Below are 19,898 nucleotides of genomic sequence, written 5' to 3'. Positions count from 1 at the left end.
CTGGACATGACGTTACCTTGAGTACATGACAGTCAGCCCCTAACCAGGCTCTGATTCACAAGCCTAGGAGGTACTCGTTTAAGTCCTTGGGTAAGATATGAACTTGTGGTAATTGGGCCATTTTTGTCGAATGTCTCCACTGTGTTTTTTTCCTTCCCAGTCTTGTTTGACTTTATTGGTGTTGTTGTTAAAAAAAAAAAAAAAAAAAGTAGACTGGGCAGCCATAGCTGCTGATCATCTTGGGAATATTGAATATTTTAGTGTTTTGGTGTCCGAGTGTGTGTCTGACAGGGCCTAGGAGCAACTACGTCAGAAAGGTACTTTTCTGTTTTTTTTCCTTACAGAGTGGTAGGCAGAGTCTGGAGCTGGAGTTGGCTGTCATGTCCAAGTCTGTCTGCTTTTTAAAATGTTGTTTGTTTGTTTGTTTGTTTGAAATTGGTAGGGTGAGATGAACTGCAGTATAAGATGGGCTGTTTTGATAGAGCCAAGTCATGATACCACTTCTTTTCAATGTTAACATGAATAATTTGTTGTATTTTTCATTCCTTCTAAAGATACAGTTACCTTACTGCATCCGTTATTATATTAAAAAATATGTTAAACAAAACAGAAAATGGAGTCCATCTTTGCTTCATTCCATTTTACTCAAACCCTATTAAAATTAATTAATTTGTAGCCAATGCTTTCTTGACTGTAGGTTCAAAATGATTAAAAGTGGATAGTAATATATATATCCATAAATTTAGTATACTTTTTTTATAAAAAATTACACATGCTGATATGTGTTTGTTTCAATATTAAGACTGCAAATAATGTGGTAAAACCAAAGGACTCAATTTAAAAATTGTTAGAATTTTATTTTTTAACCTAAATTAATTAAAATTAATAATACTCAAAAGCAAGATATAAGTATCAGATCTCATTCTCTTATTAATACCATGAGCAGGCAACTCCAGCCATGTTTTGTAATATAATTATGAAATTTTTATATGTGTGTAAAAATAAATTTATCGCAACTTCACTATTTATTCTTATTCTGATTTCCCTCATTGAGGCTAACTATAGTGATAGGAGACATTTGTTTATGCATAAGAAAATAATTTACTACCTATTTTAAAATAAAAACTGGATTAAAACCCCACAGCTCAAGAAATGTGGATAATTAAAATTATTTTCCTACAACATTACTTTTTTAAATGGCAGTATAGACAAGATTTTTGGGCTTCATGCACATGAAAAATGAAACTTTACATAAATAAAGCTTGTTAAGAAATGGATTGGAATGTACATTGTCATTTCTTCAAAAACCCACATAATTAACAAGATATGAAAATCTATAAAAGTGATTTATAAACTAGAGTGAGAGAGAGAGAGATTTCTCCCTTCTGATTCTATTTTTATAAAGGTTACCCAGTCATTAATATGTAATTCTTATTTTGCACTGTCTCAGGTAGAATTTGAGTCTCCTGTCACTATACTTAAACTCAGATGTCCTAAGAGACTACGTATTATCTGAAATTAGCCTCTGCCCTCCCAATGGTTGTTCCTTGCTTACTACAGAGATATGTAAATCTGTGATTTAAGCTTTTATTACACAGTGATTCCATTCTGCCACTATGACCAAAAGTACCTGACTGCTGATCAAATTCTCTGTATTCGTTTCACCTTTTCCCCCCAATCTCTGTTAGGTTCTGAGCTCATGCCCAAAGCGCTCTCCACCAGGATAGTGGGAGGCATTTGGTGGTTTTTCACACTTATCATCATTTCTTCGTATACTGCTAACTTAGCAGCCTTTCTGACAGTGGAGCGCATGGAATCCCCTATTGACTCTGCTGATGATTTAGCTAAACAAACCAAGATAGAGTATGGAACGGTAGAGGATGGTGCAACCATGACTTTTTTCAAGGTAAGTCCTACTGGTTATCCAAAATTTATGTATTAAGATGATAGAATGCCAACAAACCTTTTTCTATTAATGAATTTAAGAGTGTAGCGACATTGTTATTTGTGCAGAACAATCAATAGCATATTCCTCAGGTGGTGGAGAGGTATACAACTAAATATACGACCATCAAGGCAAAACATTTTTATACTTGCAAATGGCAAGGAGTTGTTGCTTTATAAGTATTCCATTTTTGTTTGGAGGAGAATCTGTAAAAAAGTAAAATTATTTTTCCCCAACAATGTTTTATCTTTGAATGTAAATACATAAATAAATATATTTACTGAAAATTGAATAGTAGAGTCAGACTCTACAAGGCATGGGTATTCCAGAAGAATAGAATGATTACATGTAAGAATGTTTTCCATACAGACATTTCTTTCTGTTATGATGAGACAAGGTCAACTTGTTCAGAGCCTATAGAAAAAGAAGGAAAATAAGGACTGGTAGAAGCAAGCAGAAACAGTTCCTATTCTCTGGACCTTCCTCCATCTAATATTCTGGAAGGCACAGAATCTCAAAATGGGCTACCCCATTGAACTTGCAATGGTTTGCAGTGGGACAGCCTGTGGAACATTTAAATAGAAAGTGTGCTTGCACCAAGTTCCAAGCATATAGAGTATCTTGCCCTCCTCTTTATTATTCAGATCTTCTCCTTGCTTCTGCTGATCTCACTGGGCCAGAGTAGACCCAACGAGGAGATTCCATTTTAGGGAATCAGTATCACTTCATAATTTCTTTTCTATTTTACTAAGTATTTTTATGTTGTTTGTAGTTTGGGCAAATTTTTAAGCCTTGGTATTTTCCTTCACTGTTCACACGAATGCAGTTGGCAGTTCAAGTGGGTAGTAGAAGTGGTAGATGTTTTTTCTTTTAAAAAAATAACTGACTCAAGTTATAAAACAAATTCTTTCAACATTCAGTAAGTGCCTACTGAGTACCAGAAATTGTACTACACGTTGGGTATGCTAGAGCAAATAACGTCTAATTCTCACTTTTAAGAAGGTTATAGTTTAGTTGGAGACAGGGAAGACTAGATCAAGGATCATATAACTGGGTTTTACTTAACTTTGCCAAATAATTATGCAAATTTCTTTGTAAAAATTCTTACCAAATTAAATTGGCTTCTTTTAGGGTTCTGGAGGACACCAAATACCCAAAGAATGAGACAGATTGATTGTTTTAGTCAAATCTATGTAATTCTTAAAATTTCATTACTTTCAAAGAGAATATTTTTTATGCCTAGGTTAGAGATTGGATACATATTTTTTATTCAATTGGAAAATTATTATCATTTAATCAAATTTATTGAATAATCAAATATGAGCAAAGCATTATGATCAGTATGGTGCTATTTGTCTATATTAATTGCAATTGATCAATTTTCCCCAATTGAATATTTAATATTAATAGATTGTTTTTCCTATAAAACACTTTTTTTTTAATAAAAAAGGAACCAGCTGTTGAAAATTCTAAGTGTACATCATCAGTGTCTTTAATTTTGCTGGGAGTGAATATGTAATGCATTTAAATTATTACAATATTCAAGGGAATTTTGAAGTTGACTTTGTACAATAATACAAATAAAATACTAATGCAAGTGATTTGATACCAGAAGTAATTATTTCTGTTTCACAAATACTTCAGAGTTTAAATTTTATTTTTATTTTCTAGAAGGCTCCAATATCTTAAGTTTCAAAGTTCTTATATATTATGAGCAAGGTATACCTCTGGAAAATCAATGTTTAAAATTTTTCTCCTTTTCCCTGTCTTTAAGCTTATTTTCTCCCTTCTTTGTCTTTCTTGTCTTTCCAACTTCTGTTTTGCTAATTTTGTTTTTTGTTTAGTTCAGTTGCTCTCTTGCAGTGTCATTTTGCCTAACTTCACTTTTCTTTGCTGTTCACTTTTCTTCTTACTCTCATCTCTTGTTTTTCTTTCTCACACACACGGGTGCCTCTAGCACCCAGAGAAAAGTGACATGAAACAACTTTCTGTTTCCAACAGCACAGACTTTCTTTCTGTAAAATTGAAGCCTTTGGGAATGTACAATTGTCACAATAAAAACCACACAGTGATAATCACTAAGTTGACAATTATGTTGATAACTTTATCACATGCTGAATTCTTACTGTTGAAATTTGAAAAAGCATTAGAATTTAAAAGGATACAGTAAATGTTGATTTTTCCTTAGTTATTTTGGTGTAGCCCTAAATGATACTAATTTCAACCTCATATTTTGACTTGTTAAACTATCTACTTATACCAGCCATTGGTATGAAATTTAAAAAAAAAATTCCCTAGCAATCTGTAATTGAAGCAATTGCATGGTCATTTTGAAATTCTACAATGAATCCAAGACTATTGTGTATAGTCGATTTACATCTGATACCATTCTTTTATTTCTTAATTAACAGCAATGCATACAAACACTCTAGGAAGCACCCTTAAGGCATTGATTTCTAAAGGAATTTCCATCCTGTTTTTACTAATTGAACAAGACTCTGCTGTTAACTCATTATTCTGAAACAGCTCAGTTCCAGAAAATTATTTTAAAGAATGTTAAAGTTGTGTTACTACAAGCAAGAGCTGGCTCAATATACCTGGCTTTAAAGGGGGTGAGTCTTCAGTATTGCAAAACACAGAGTTACACCGCCATTCTACAACATTGAATAATTCCTCTTCCAAAGAACATACTTGACTTAGTTCATTGACCTTACATGTATATTGTCTTCAAGAAGAGTTCATTCTTCTTTTCTTCTATATCCATTACACTCCACACAAATTCTCTCCAGGGATAAATGTAAAGCCATGACTGGCAAAATAACTCAAAATCGAACAGATGGTGCTTCTTCAGTGTTATCCCATGTAACACAATAGAAAGCTATATGACATCACCAACATGTTCTTAATTATATTTAGATAATAAAATGGCTGAGGGCCCAAGGATTTTATTGAAAAACAATAAAGCAGGGTTAAAACATTCTGAGAATCTGGGAACTTGGTGTAGCAGAACTGAAATCTCACCCCAGGGCTGAACACTCTACAGAATGTCACCCAGCAACAGCACATTCTTTCTCCTTGAAGTATAACTTCAGCTATAGCTATATAGAAACTATATAGCCTACAGCTATAGCCTGTAGGTGTTATGGTCTCTTTTGAGAATCTCTATATTTTCAAAGTAAGTCATATGTTTTACAAAATGATGCTGAAATCACCTTGTTTCTATGCAACTTATGACTCAGGTTTTTCAATTTCTACAAATTCTCTCTGTGGATTTGGTCTAACTGAAATCTCTGGCTTTGCCACATATGCTAATATAGTCTGTCTTTCCAAAAGGTATCAAAGGAAATGCATATCCTCTTTCATGGTTATTAAAAAAGATTTCTGCCACATGTTAAAATGACATTAAAATGATATCAGATACCTAATGTGAATCACTTAATACTTCTGAACACATAGTCTACAATTTAGAATAGTTGCTGAGAGGGAAAGAAACTATGGAATCAGAGAAACCTGAGCTTAATTTCAGACTCCACCACCTATTGGCTGTATTTAGATGAGACACTGCCCCTTGTCAACCTGTGACTCCTCATCTCTAAATTAGAATGACTAACAGAACCATTCTCACAATTTTTTTTTAATGTTAAATGAAAACTCTACATGATATGCTAAGCGCCTAATAAAAGCTTGATAGACATTATAAATTACCGATACTAGAATACGTGGCTAATTTTAAAAATTCAGAACTTAGAATGATTTTAAACATAGTCAAGTAAATTATGTTTCTATGACCCACAACTAGATAATTTTAAAATAGATTTTAAAAGATCACACCATGTTTATCTTATTTAAATTGCTTCATTCTTCTCATTATTGTTGTCACGAAGAAGGAATAATTTGATAAGTGAAATTTTAAAAAAATCTGAGGGGGCAGTTTTCAGAAGCTATTTTCTAGGTTATGTACTGTGAAATAGTATACTGAGATGCAATTAACAATTCTTTTGGGAATTTATGCCAAATCACAGGTAAAGGGAACTTTAAAAAGTATTTAATATGAAAAAATGTTCTTTCTTAATTTTAATTTTTTTTTTGTAATCTAATAAGTAGGATGTCTTATTTCAGCCAGTTTCATCATGCATCGTATGCTCTCAATTACATGATATGGATGTTCAGTTTTAAGAATAAATTTTTATTCAATAAATATTTACTTATCTCTTATGTGGAAGGGATTGTGTTAAATCTTAGACAAATATTGTGCATCTCCCAGCACCTCCCAACACTTGTCTACCTCCTATATAGCTTTCTATTTCCTTTACTGCCATCCTGGTTCAGAACAGTGTCACCTCTGTCCAGGGTTTTGCAACATTTCTCTTTCCCAATTTTTTTCCCTATTGTTCTCTACACTCTACAAGGTGACTTAACACCCTCCAAAATCACCCCCCTTCTTTGCTTTAGGATAAGAACCTAGCTCCTTATCAGGTTTACAAGGCACATCGTGGTCTGGCTTCTTTTTATTTTTTAGCCAGCTGCTCTCACACTCTAAACTCCAGCCAAACTGGTTAGTCCGTGTCATATGATGACTACATGATACACCTCCTTCTGTTATGCTTTTCTGCCCTTATCTACCAACCTAATTGGTTATATTTTCTTTATTCCTTGGATCCAAATTCAATTAATCCAGGCAAATTTTCTTGATCCTTTCCTCTACCCAAATCGACCCAGTCTGGGTAAGGTACTCCTTTTTTAAATTCTCTGAGCACTTATACCTCAGTTATTAAATTATCACCCCAAACTGTATTCCATTGGTTCTTCTGTTTCCATACTACACTGCACAGCACGGGTACATGAACTGAATCTGTATCATCTACACTTGGATCTCCAGTTCCCAGCACAGACTTTGCATGTGTTTTGGGCTCTATTAGTTAACAGTTGCCACAATAATGTTGCTTAACAAATGACCAAAAACTCTTAGTGGCATGTAACATAAACCTTCATTGAGCTTATAAGTCAGCTGTCCTACTCCTAGAAATTTGGAGGCCCAGAGGCTTTTCTATTAATACCTTTGGAACAGACTCTATTTCTGCTAAGCTTTTTTGGCCTTTAAATATATCCAGTTGAGTCCATTTATAATCTAAAAACCACACCCACAGTTCATATTAAAATGTGCCTCTCTCTAGACTTAATCATTGCTACTTTGGGCTAGAGGCTTTTTAATCCAGAGGAGAAAATCTACAAGGCATTTCCTTAACTTTTTCAGAGGTTTTAACAAAGCACCTCAAGGCAACATGCTTAATTTGATCTTTAATTAAGGCCTGGAGCCATGTTGAAACAATTTTGAGAACTTTTACTGGCTTGAGACACTGAAGATCGCAAACAATTTTATTACCCAACCATACAAATTCTAGCTCCTCCATGTCACCTCTAAATTCTGTTTGCAAACTGCCCAGTTCTTTATAAAATTATTTCCTCCTCCTCCTCTTTGTTGTTCTTCTTATTGTTAATAGTGTATCTCTTTCTTGTACTACCTTATCCTATGTAGCTAAATTTACCAGCTGCTACTTTGAATATTATGTCTATTTGTCTGAATATTTCTTTTTCCAAGTCCAGAAGATTATTAGTATGCTTTCTATCTTCTAAGTTACTATAAAACACACTTTAAAAATATTATTGCCCCCTAAGTTTACAGATTCCCATTTTCCCAACCTCCTCTAATGATTTCATTGTCATCTGTTATCAGTGTTACATAGTTAGGTTTCCTTTAAGGTGGCAACTCACTTTTTTAAAAATCAAATTCTGTACGATTATCTATTGGCACAATGAATATCGCATTCATTGATGGAACATCTATGACAGAGGTTTTAGGTAAAATGTGTGTTTACTTTCAAAATTTCTCTGCTCTGTAGAGAGCTAAAAAGTTTTCTTCAAAATACGTAGCCCTCTATGGAATTTCCGTTTTAACCTTGGGTTAAAAAGTCAATTTATTCAGAAGTGTATGAAGTTTACAGTGTTAGGGATGCAAGCAAGTGGATTAATCCATGGGGGGGGGGTAGTTTTATTTCTTGTTACTTAGCAACAAAGAGGGTTTTATTTTGTTTTGTTTTTGTTTATGCATAGTTTCCCTCTTTAGAAGAACTCAGTACATTCTAAATGCCAGCTCATTAATCTTCACAGCAACCCCTAAGGAAGGTAGGAAGCAATTATCATTATGCTCATTTAACAGATGAGGAAACTGGGCCATGGAGAGGTTAAGTGACTTATTAATTATGAAAGCAATAGCCAAGGGACTCATAGTATCAACAATAAAAGTAATAGCCAAAGACATCATGGCATATCCATCATTACTCAGAAGAGCTAAGTGCATTAGACATTTTGGCTCACCTACATGACCTCAGCTGCTTGATCATATTAAGGTTCTAAAACATTTGCCTTAAGCCATTGGGGCAGATACAACTATAACACGTTCTTTATAGTCTGCTACTTATTCTGAGCTTATCAGTTCAATGGTCTTCTAAAATTAAATTATGCTGGGGTGACAGTATAGGTTTTTAAGCCTGAATTGCTGGTATGGCATGCCTGTAATGATTTTTTGAAAGCTTGAGTGAATTTTGCTTCTTAAATGCCAAAAGAACGTAAGTAATTTTTGAGTCAAGGGATAGAATGTAAAAAGTTGGCAGTTTATTGCATGCACTTAATAAATGGATTTAGAAACATACCATTCATTAGATATTTCTTAATTTCTGCAAAACATAATTTCTGTTATTTTTATTTAGAGCAGTGGTGATAATTCAATTATAATATATTTACTATAAAGAGATTTATACATTAGAAAAGTAAAATATCAACATGGCATCTGTAGTTACTTTTCAGATTGAAAAGTGTTTTCTGAAATAAATGTTTATTTCCTCTTCTTATATTGATGGTAGAATACTTGGGAATTTCCATTTTGCGTATTCAGGAAATAGACCTACAATAGTTTTTGAAGATGGGAAAGATATTTAAAGTTAGTTTTGAATTTATTTTATTTATTTTTATTGCGATATAATCAACAGACAGCATTTTGTAACTTTAAGATGTACAGTGTTTTGATTTGAGAAATTTATATATTGCAATATGATTACCAGTCTAGCATTAGCCAATGCCTCCATGACATTAAAATTATCATTTCTTTTTGTGGTTAGAACAATTAAGATCTTGCTTCTTAGCAACCTGGAAGTTTATAACACAGTATTGTTGACTATAATCACTATTCTGCACATTAGATCAGCAGGACTTATTCTTTAAAAGACTTTTATATTTTATATAACAAATTCCTCGTTAAGTATGGTCATTGCAAAGAAAAGGTTCAATAATTATTTGCACATGGATAGAAATCAAGTATGTCTTTCATTGTGTACCAGATTTACTCCTTTATATATTCTAATCATTTTCCACCATTATCCAGAAGGGATTCTTTGACAATATAATAATTAGAAAATTCACTATGGTACTTTAGTAAGTACAGGGATTATTTCTTAAATACTTGCTCATGTAAGAGTTGCCCTGTTTATTTAGGTATTACTAACCAGCCACATAGCTTTGTTTTTAGGTAATTTTATTTACCTGGAGTCAGTTTATGCTTAGTAATGACAACCCCCTTTTCTCCTCAATAAGTTAGAGAAAAAGGGTCTCAAATGCCAGCTTTATGTCTCACATGGGGGATATTGTCCCTGTGCCTAGAAGGTAATTTAAAACTCAAATATTAACATAAGCATAGATATATTAACATCTAAGTTTTGTGATTAAAATTTTTGGTTTGTTGATAGAAAAACAAATCCCTATGCATTCATCATAAATTCTAGACCAGAACCCAGTAACACTAGTCATACTGACTACTTTATCAGAATCCCCAGTTAAAGCACTACTTTAACTCATGGGGCTAGTTTTTTATCTACCGAAGTCCTAGGAAATATGGCAACCAGTAGAACTAGATAGCATGTACATCATATGGAAATACGGTCTTGTCTGTGATGGACAGTATACCACTCTGATGAATAAGAGAATATTCTTGATTTTCATATCAGTTTTCCTTTCTCAAGGGATGGAGTCATTATTTTGTCCTCTTTGGATAGATCATCCACTAAGTTTCAAACATCTTTAAAATATCCATTTGTTTAAATCAGTAGTCTCAACCTGTCTGCACATTAGAACATTAGAAGCACTTGGGGAGCTTTTAAAGAATACTGAGCCCCACACCCCTCTTCAAGTCAAGTAATTAAAACTCTCTTGAGGTAGGATCCTGGGCATCTGAGTTTTTTGTAACCTCCTCTGGTGATTATAATGTGCAGAGAGAGTTAATTTAATTTGAAATTTAAATAACCCCTTCTTTATTGGCAATAATAGTTAATAACTGATTGCATCTACTTCCATTTCTTTCATATTAGGTGAGCATTCTTCTCTTCTGAAACCCAGACCCCAGAAAATATTAGAGGCAAGAAATGATAACTCTGCTGACCACATTCTTACTTCTTTTGAATTATTTACCTGAATTACATTTAAAGCCTTTTTCAACAGATTTGCTGAGAATAAATAATCTAATTACATCTTCACTTTTGATAACAATCCTGGAGGCCCCCAATAAGAATGCATAAGAATTGTCTTGTAGCAGTATGAAGAAGGTTAGAGCTTTCTCTGAGAAGTATGGTGGGGTAAATCCTGATTTTTGCTTGTGTCTCTAAAAAGTTGAGAAAATATATGTTCTATGGGACTTGAGCAGTGAATATATTCACCTTTCCTTTATAAACTTTTATTGCAGTTTCTTCTATCATGGGGGGGGGGGGCGTGGAGGGGAAATTAAAGAAGAGACCCATAAAGGGGCATATTAGAGTATTGGAAGGGTTGTACATGTGACTTTTGTGTTTTCCTAAGGGGGAGGAGATTAAGAAGAGGTGAAGTACTTCACACTATAGGTATATATTAAGTTGGGTTCTGAGAAGTAGTTTGAGATTTGGGCTCAGGTAGTTTTCTTGCCTGAGCTTATTGTTCGATCCTGTAATATTTGGTGAACTACTGTCACTCCTTTCCTTGTTGTAGAAAAAAGAATGTACCTATATTAATGGATGGGGGTAACTTATTATATAATTCTAATTGAAGTCTTCCTTTGTGTCACTTGATAATTCTTCAATATCCCCCTGCAGATCTAAGCTGAAACAACATGTTCCTCAAACATGACATTCTGCTCTATCTTGGGGGATGGGAAAACAAGATATATTTAGGCTTCCAGGCCAAAATCTGTTCTAGTAACTTGCTTGCAAGTTACTAACCTGGGTAATAACTCTATGGTTATTTAGAATAAATAGAGACTTCATTTTGAATTTTTTGTTTACTTCGTGTATTCAAGTTTGTGGATAATTTACTTTTTAAATTTTTCTACATACTTAAATGAGTGAAACAAAAGCTTTATGTGATTGAACACCAGTGTATCTGAGCAATCAGTTTAGATTAATGATTAATTTTATTACTGAAATTTTCATCTCTTCACGTTGCTGTGTTCTTCCTCAGACACTTTTTCTAGAAATCTAAAAAAAAATCTCACCAAAGATTTTTGTAGCCATATCATTTCTCTAACTCTCCCAAATTATTTTTTTTTTCTATTAATAGTGTCAAGATATTGGCGTGGGTAATGGATTACTGTTAACATTAGGTTAAATGATGATATTTTGTTTAATATTATAAACTGGTATTTTTGAAGTGTTTTTGTATTCTTTTCAGTGCCTCTTACGGCTTTGATATTAATTAGTCAAGTTTGAAATATTTCAACCACTTCTTTATGATGCATTTAATTTATTGGCAGAGTAAGGGGGTGATTTTTACCCAAAGAGGTTGTTTCCCTCCCCCATCCTCAACTAACAAACAATTTATTGTATGTGAGGCCTGATCCTATGTTTATTACAGGGATTTGCATAAGGCCTACAGAAAACCAACACCATTTTACTATGTTCCCATTGCAAGAAATAAAATGGTGCCTTTGAGGAAAGCTGCTTCATCAGACACTAGTGTAGCATGCCAAGTTACAGCTATCAATGGTGAAACAGCAGATGTGAAGGCTAGTTGGCATCAGAGCATATGAGTCAAAGACTTTCCTATGGGAAAGAAAGTGCTCCATTACACTTTATCTATACTAAGAACATTGGTTCTATCAAGCTGTCTGAAAATTAGAATATGATGGGTTTTATTACCCTAGCTCTGCCAGAGTGAATTCAATAGTTAAAAAGTAAGCAATAACACCATTCTGGGAATTATAAGTGATTAGAGCTTCAATGTATTTAAACTTGGAAGGAGTAGCAACTTTTATCTTAGCTTCTCTGAAATATCACAGGGACAAAAGTTTAATCCCTCTCTAATTGTTACATTTTCAGTATGTACCAATGAAGCTTTGGGGAACTTGAAAGGAAGAAGTCATGTGTTTGACTGAAGTGTAAAGTCTGAGAAAAGATGTTTTAATTCCCTTGGAAAGCAAGTGTGTGAGGCTGCTGTTATTCCAGGATACACTGTGGTTCTCTCTCTCCTTTGCCCTCCTTCCTCTGCTCTGTGCAGGGACCACTCTTGCTGTTTGTCAAGTCAGGATGGCAGCTCAAACACTGTGTCGCACCTCATCAATCTTAGGAGAGAGGGCCCCACAGGGAGGGAGAAACCTCGAAAGTCAGTTAATGAAGTGATGTTGAGCTGTCATGTCAAATGCTGGATAATGGGTAATATCGTCACTGTAAGAGTTCATAGCCACTGGTTAGGCAAAACTTCGAGGGAAATTCAAGAAGCGCATATTTTTGGATACATAAAAATAGGCTGAGATAAATATTATCAAAAAACTGGCAAGTTTTCTTTCTTAAAAAATAATTAAAATGAAAAATTCATTTCTTTTACATAAATAGCTGAATAAAAGCATGATTTGGTGTTTCTAAATCAAATATACAAACAAAAAATCCAGACTCTGTTTTGTAAATTTTTTGAGATTATATTTACTGTCATTGTGGCTAAGAGCTATTAATCATGCTTACTGTTTTTGTGGTCGTTTTTTGGGGGTGGGGCATCTAACTTTAGAATATCAAAAAAGACATATTATTCTTATTCCTCCTTATTGTCCATTAATTACAGAGTGAAAACACTGAAACTTCTACTAAATCCAGAATGTCCTTGGCAGTTAATGTTCTTGATTTTGCATGCACTGTGATGTCTCTTTGGAGGGAAGCTATTCTTTCTTTGCAAATGGAATTTACACTAATTAGCATCTTTGGTCAGCTGAAGTTTCTTTTGTTCATTTGTCTTCTTATTTCTTTCCAGAAGTCCAAATAGCAGTAATATCACTTTGTTCTTTGATATTAAGAGCTGATTTAAGACATCACATGGTAGTTTAGTTGGTCCTTTCATTTCATCATAAAGCAAAATGAAGTTTACTATTACTTACTGCTGCTGCCATCTTTGATACTTGATAGATTTTTATTTAAAGACAACACAGAACTGTTATTCCCCTTTGGAAGCAAACAAAATATAAGATCATAGCCCTTCTGACACTCAATGATTTGATACTCAATCATCATGCATATTCACAAGTAGTAAACAATTTATAACTCATTCCTAGTTTTTTATATCCTTCCTCCTAACCCCACACAGATTGGGAAAAGAACAAAATAAACTTTAGAGTTCGTTAATAGGTGTTGATAACTGCAAGCTGACTATAACAGATTCCTAAAACTATTGCTTTTAAAATATGACTAGATTAAACATTACTGCTAAATGTCTTAAAGGGATCAGATTCTAAAGTAACTCAAATTTTTTTTTTTTTGCTGTAATATTAGTGACCCTGGCAGTTCTACGATTGTTTAAATGTCTAATGCATACTGGTGAGCACTTTCATTGACCTCCAGTATTCAGAGAAATTCTTCAATAGTAATAAATAAAGAACATTTCGGATGAGTGAATGTGTGTGTATGTGCAAACGTGCTTGAATGAGTGTGTTTTGTAAGAATAAGACATGCCATCTTAATTGCAGTTAAATTATGGATGATTACATAATTTATTTTTCTTATACCCAGTTTCCATATGAAATCTGTTTTAGTAGAAGAATAGTACAGTGTTGGCAATAAATTGTACTTTTATCTTTCCCGACAGCATTTGAATAATGCTTTTGATTGTTAGTAGCCTATTGTATACACCATAGCATTAGTGGAGTACAGTGAAAATATTTGATTATCTCTAAAAGTAGGTGTTTCATTTATTAAATATTGTAATTACAGCTAATTAGAAGCTGCACCATCAGTTTGGTTTGTAGGTCCCTTGACTGTTTTCAGAACACTATGAGTTTAAGCTTCACTTTAATTTATTACAAAAACAATTAAATAAAGACCAAAGAATCAGAAAGAAGCATTAATAATGGATATAAAGAATTGTTGAGTCACTGCAATGCATTTTAACATAATGATTAAGTGCATAGCCTAGATTGTGGCATGAAATCCTGCATCTGTCTCTCACTAGGGATTAATTTAACCTCTCCAGGCTTCTGTGTTCTTATAGGTAAGAAAGTATAGGTAAACTGGGGATATAAGTTTGTGTCATATAGATCATTTACGTAAAACACTAAACATGTGATACACTCCCAGTACGTACTTACTGCGATTCTTATTGTAAGGCTTAATAGTTGAATTGTTAAACTCTGTAGCAGATGAAACCATTTCCCCCAATATAAATGCTTGTGTTCCTGGAAATACATCCAGTTTACCTATGGTTAATGTTAAGATCTGACACTCAGTTGCATTTTTGTTTAATTAATAATTTGATCTTGATTGTAGATTACTTTAAAATAATTATTTAAAGATAATATTCTGGATTACACTCTTATACAGCTGAAAAAGTAAAATGCATCATGAATCCAGTTCCATCCATACCTTATACATAGTTTTTAAATTAACGGTCTTTTTTTAATAGTTTAATTAATGGTCTTTTTTTATTAACGTGTGAGATTTGCTTTGACAAACAATTCGTGTTCAGAATTAATGCTTAAATAGAAGAAAAACTCCCATTTTTAATTGTTCTTCCTCTCCATGAATATTAACCATTGTAATTCTAAGCAAATTTCTTTTTCTCTTATAAAAATAATGCATATGGCTCATGAGAATTTTAGGAAAAGAAGGGGAAAATGTCCTAAGTCCAACCTCCAAAGACAGTTCTTGGTATCTTGTCACAATAACCTCCAGCATTTTTTCTATAGATATATAATATTTTGATCTCATTGGTTTTCCTCGTATTTCAATTTTAAAGACTTTTAGCCCTAATACAGCTACACAGATTCTTCTGTTTTCACTGAGCACAAGTAATGATGTTCTTTTCAGGAATATACTTTAAAGATTCAGTAGAATAGCTTATAAGAATGTTCTTATGATACTTTCAGAAATAATTTTTTCTTGAGACAGAGTTTAAAACAAATAGCCTTTTGCTAATTTCCAAACCCATTCCATTTAGTCATTGCAAAATTTCGAAGTATGTTCTTATATAAACTCATATATACAGCAGAGAAATCACTTGTAACTTAAATACCTAAGCGATTGGGATATTCATTTTTAATGTTCACTTGATTAAAATATCAGAAATTCAATGCTTTCAAATATTAAATTTAATAAATATTTTAAAACAAACCTTAAATTAACATCAGTAGAGAGATGATATTAAAAGTTATCTGTTTAGACTTCCTAATATAATCTTGTCTTCAAATAAAAGAGGGGAAAATATCATGTAATAGAAATATATAGAAATAGTCATTACCCTTTTTTGGTTAAGCTATATTAATAAACATTTAGAGGAATGATCATAGAAACATTTTTCTTTGTCTATTAGCTGCACTTTATCCAGCCTTCACATTTCTATGAATGAGAAAGATCACTTGCATGTCTGTGCTCCTCTCACAAAGAGTTAACATTGAATGCATTTGGGTTGGACTTCAGTTTCCCAGTTATACTAGGCTGCTCAGGGTATACCAGCAGCAGGGAACCCCAACCTGACTCCAACAAATAAACAGAACTTACCTGGGTGAATTAGGAATCCATTTTATCAAAAGGGAAGGAGGTGACAACATAGATGGCCATGACTAAGATATGAACATAGTTAAAACAACCATATTTAAGTCTACCTGGAATACTATAACCCTTAGGAAGATGTTTCATAAAGGACCTCATAAGGAGCAAATTTGATGGTGACAATTATTATGGTGACGTTGAAGGTGTTGCTATCCATGACATAGATCTCCTTGGAATCCAGGGAAAGCATTAGAGCTATTTATGTCTGTGAGAAAAAAAAAAAAAAAAAAGAAGTGAATTAAAAAAAAAACAACAAAATTCCTTCTCAAGAAGCCAAATAAATTAGCATTAAGAAGAGGGTAATCTTCCAAAGTCAGAAAGAATTTGTCTGCATTTGAAGGTGCCTAAGAACTAATATTGTGCAAACAGAAATCTTGAGATCACTATATGTAGCCTTTGTCTTAGTGAAGCAGCTAGCGAGTAAGCATCAAGCCTACCAGGCTTCATTTTCAGAGCTGCTCTTTGGGGTCGAACCATTGCAAGTTGTTGCTTCCACTTTTTTCTACACTGATGCTGTAATGTATATAATTCTTAGAGTAAAACTCTTATGGCTAGAAGAACAAAATGGTATTTTGAAAGTAAAAATGGTAGCTAAAGATTTCTTATATGTATTTTTTTGCATTGTCAGTAGATATACAATAGCTACCTTATCCATCCTAACTCAGCCTTATTCAGAGTTTTGTTTCTTTCCAAATCTCAGGCCTAGTGTATTGTCAGTGCTATTCCTTGAAAGTAAGGATACAATGATTTGCTATTAGTCGTCATTAGAGAAACGAGCATTTTACCTTTGCTCCTTTCTTTGAATTTGGGAACACTTTTGACAGCATCAGTAGTTTGCTACAAAACTCTTCAAAGGAATTTTGCTACCTCAGGCTAAGTAATAGGACTGGATTTTTGTTTTGTTATGGCTTTTAATAAAATATGCAGTACTATTGAAACCTGAAATGTGGCTAGTGCAACTAAGGAATAAAATTTTAAATTTTATTAAATTTTAATTAATTTAATTAAAAAATTGAAACTGAGACCATAGAAGACATTTTCCCATTAAATACAACATTATATTTTTTTAAAACTTTACATCATGTATGATGTTGTACTGTAGAGCATGTGATGTAGCACTTGTGTCATTTTTAGTATTACACATAAACACAGCAGTGATATAGTCAGTGGCAATGGAGTGATTCAGTTCAAATGATTTCTTCTGTGTACTGATGTAACACTATAATGCAGTTGTTTGAATATTTTATGCAGATGGCATAAGTTACAATGACTTATGTAATCCATCTGGTATTCAAATTGAAATATATACTATCATTTTAAACAAAAAATAATGATTTTATTTTAGTTTAAAGAATACATATGGATAGATTTTCAAAGTTAAAATGAAGGTATACTATTGAAGCAGATATGAGTAGAAATGAAGAAGCTAGTACTACTTACTAAAGTAAAGAACAAAAGTCTAGATGAAGATAGGATACCAATTTCACCATAAATGGCATTTACAACTTGCTAAGGCAGAGCAAAGTGGAAAAGCTGCTTGTTTGTTGTATAAAAGATTTTTAAGAATAATAAAATGTTCATTATCAAACAGCATTCTCAGAAAATACATAATGAATTTGATAAGCAGTTTCCTCTTAACAGTAACAAGATAATCAATGAAATTAGTTGCCTGAAATCAGAGTCAAATGTTCAAAAAAATTTTTAATGATTTTTAGCAGGAGCTGAGCTTTTATACCTTTGGACTGCTATTAAACAACTTGGATTCTTGAACAGGGAAAAATATTTTTTAGATGGGAAGATGGTAAAAGGTATTATTATTTCAATTATGGAAATGTTAGAAAATTATGAACAAAAGATTAAAAGAAATATTTTACAATAAACCACACTCATCCCCCACCCACTCCCCCTTAATCCTTGGCAACCACTAAGCTTTTCTCCATTTCTATAATTTTGTTACTTCAAGAATGTTATATAAATAGACTCATCTAGTATGTAACCTTTGGGATTTGCTTTTCTCACTTAGCGTAGTTCGCTGGAGCTTCATCCAGGTTATTGTGTATACCAATAATTTGCTCCTCTTTATTGCTGAGTAATTTTCCATGGTGTGGTTGTACCACAGTTTGTTTAACCATTCACTGATTAAAGTCCATCTGGGCTGTTTGCAGGTTTTGGCTATTATGAGCAAAGCTTCTGTGAGCATCTGTGTACAGGCATTGTGTGAACATAAGCTTTCTTTTCTGTGGAATCAGTGCCCAAGAGTGCAATTGCTGAGTTGTGCTGTAGATGCCAAGTTTAGTTTAGTTTTTTTTTTTAATAAAAGCTGTATTAAAATATAATGTATATACCATACAATTCACCTATTTAACGTGTACCATTCAATAGTTTTTAGTATATTTATGGAGTTGCACAGTCATCACCACAATCAATTTAAAATATTTTCTGCATCCCAGAAAGAAACCTTATATTCATTAACAGTCACTCCCATCTACTGCAATCCTCCCCACACACTCCTCCCACTGGCCAACCCTAGTCAGCCACTAACTTACTTTCTTTATAGATTTTTCTATTCTGAACATTTTCTATAAGTGGAATCATACAACACATGGTCTTTAACTGGCTCCTTTTACTTAGCATAATGTTTTCAATATTCATCTATATTGTAGTATGTCGAAACTTCATTCCACTTTATTCCTTTATGCTTTCATTACAGAATAACACTCCATTGCTTAGATATATCACATTTTATCCATTCATCAGAGGATGGATATTTGGATTATTTATACTTTGGGGATATGATAAATATGGTTGCTATGAATATTCATGTTCAAGTTTTTGAGTGGACATATGTTTTTATATTTCTTGGGTACATGCCTAGAAGTAGAATTGCTGGGTCATATGTTAATTCTGTGTTTAACTGAGGAATTCCTAGACAGATTTCCAAATGGCTGCACAGTTTTACGTTACCACCAACACTGTATAGAGGATTCCAGTGTCTTCACACCTTCATGGACATGTTATTATCTTTTTGATTATAGCCATTCTTTTGAGAATGAAGTGGTGTCTCAGTGTGGTTCTGATTTGCATTTCCCTGATGGCTAATGACATTGAGCATCTCTTATGTGCTCACTGGCCATTTATATATCTTTGGAGAAATGTCTGTTCAGATCCTTTGTTCATTTTAATATTGGGTTATTTTTCTTCTTACTGTTGAGTTTTAAGAGTTCTTTACATTTTCTAGATACAAATCCCTCATCAGAAATATGATTTGCAAATATTTTTTTTCTCATCTTTGGGTTGTCTTTTTACTTTCTCGATTGTGTTCATTGCACAAAGTTTTAAATTTTGATGAAATCTAATTTATATATTTTTTCTTTGCCTTCTTGTGATTTGGGTATTATATTTAGGAAGACTTTTTCTAACTTAATGTCCTAAAGATTTATTACTACAGTTAGCTCGCCATATCCCCAGGTTCTACATCCTTGGGTATGGAGAACTGACTGTACTACACCATTTCATGTAAGGGTCTTGAGCATCTACAGATTTTTGATATCTGCAGGGGGTTCCTGGAACCAACTCCCAAAGGACACCAAGGAATAACTGTATATTTTCTTCTGAGGGTTTAATAATTTTAGCTCTTACATTTAGGTTTATGAGTCATTTTGAATGAATTATTGTATATGATGTGAGGAACACATATACAATAAGTTTATTGTATACAATAGGTGAGAAACACCTTCACTCCTTTGCATATTGATATCCAGGTGTCTTAGCATCATTTGTTGGAAAGTTTATTTTTTCCCCATTGAATTGTTTTGCCACTCTTGTGAAAAACCAAATGACCATAAATGTAAGAC

General features: G+C 33.1%; 1 protein-coding gene across 8 annotated transcripts in view; it reads left to right on the top strand.

Annotated features, from left to right (window-relative positions):
* The window catches only part of GRIK2 (glutamate ionotropic receptor kainate type subunit 2), a 640,648-nt gene that overhangs the window by 536,411 nt on the left and 84,339 nt on the right, over positions 1 to 19,898 (top strand). For 6 of the 8 annotated variants that reach the window (XM_082405216.1, XM_082405212.1, XM_082405214.1 and 3 more), the window contains one exon: positions 1,689 to 1,906. The exons of 1 other annotated variant lie outside the window; for it this stretch is intronic. In XM_082405216.1, the coding sequence (XP_082261342.1) occupies positions 1,689 to 1,906 (218 nt within the window). Of the gene's footprint in view, positions 1 to 1,688; positions 1,907 to 19,898 lie in introns of those variants that run through there. One more of the 8 variants, XM_082405220.1, reaches the window with a different exon arrangement.

Source organism: Balaenoptera borealis (genome assembly GCF_965194805.1).
Source record: "Balaenoptera borealis genome assembly, chromosome: 9".
Taxonomy (NCBI): domain Eukaryota; kingdom Metazoa; phylum Chordata; class Mammalia; order Artiodactyla; family Balaenopteridae; genus Balaenoptera; species Balaenoptera borealis.
Note: the sequence above shows the minus strand (reverse complement) of the source record. Positions and strands in the feature narration are given on the sequence as shown.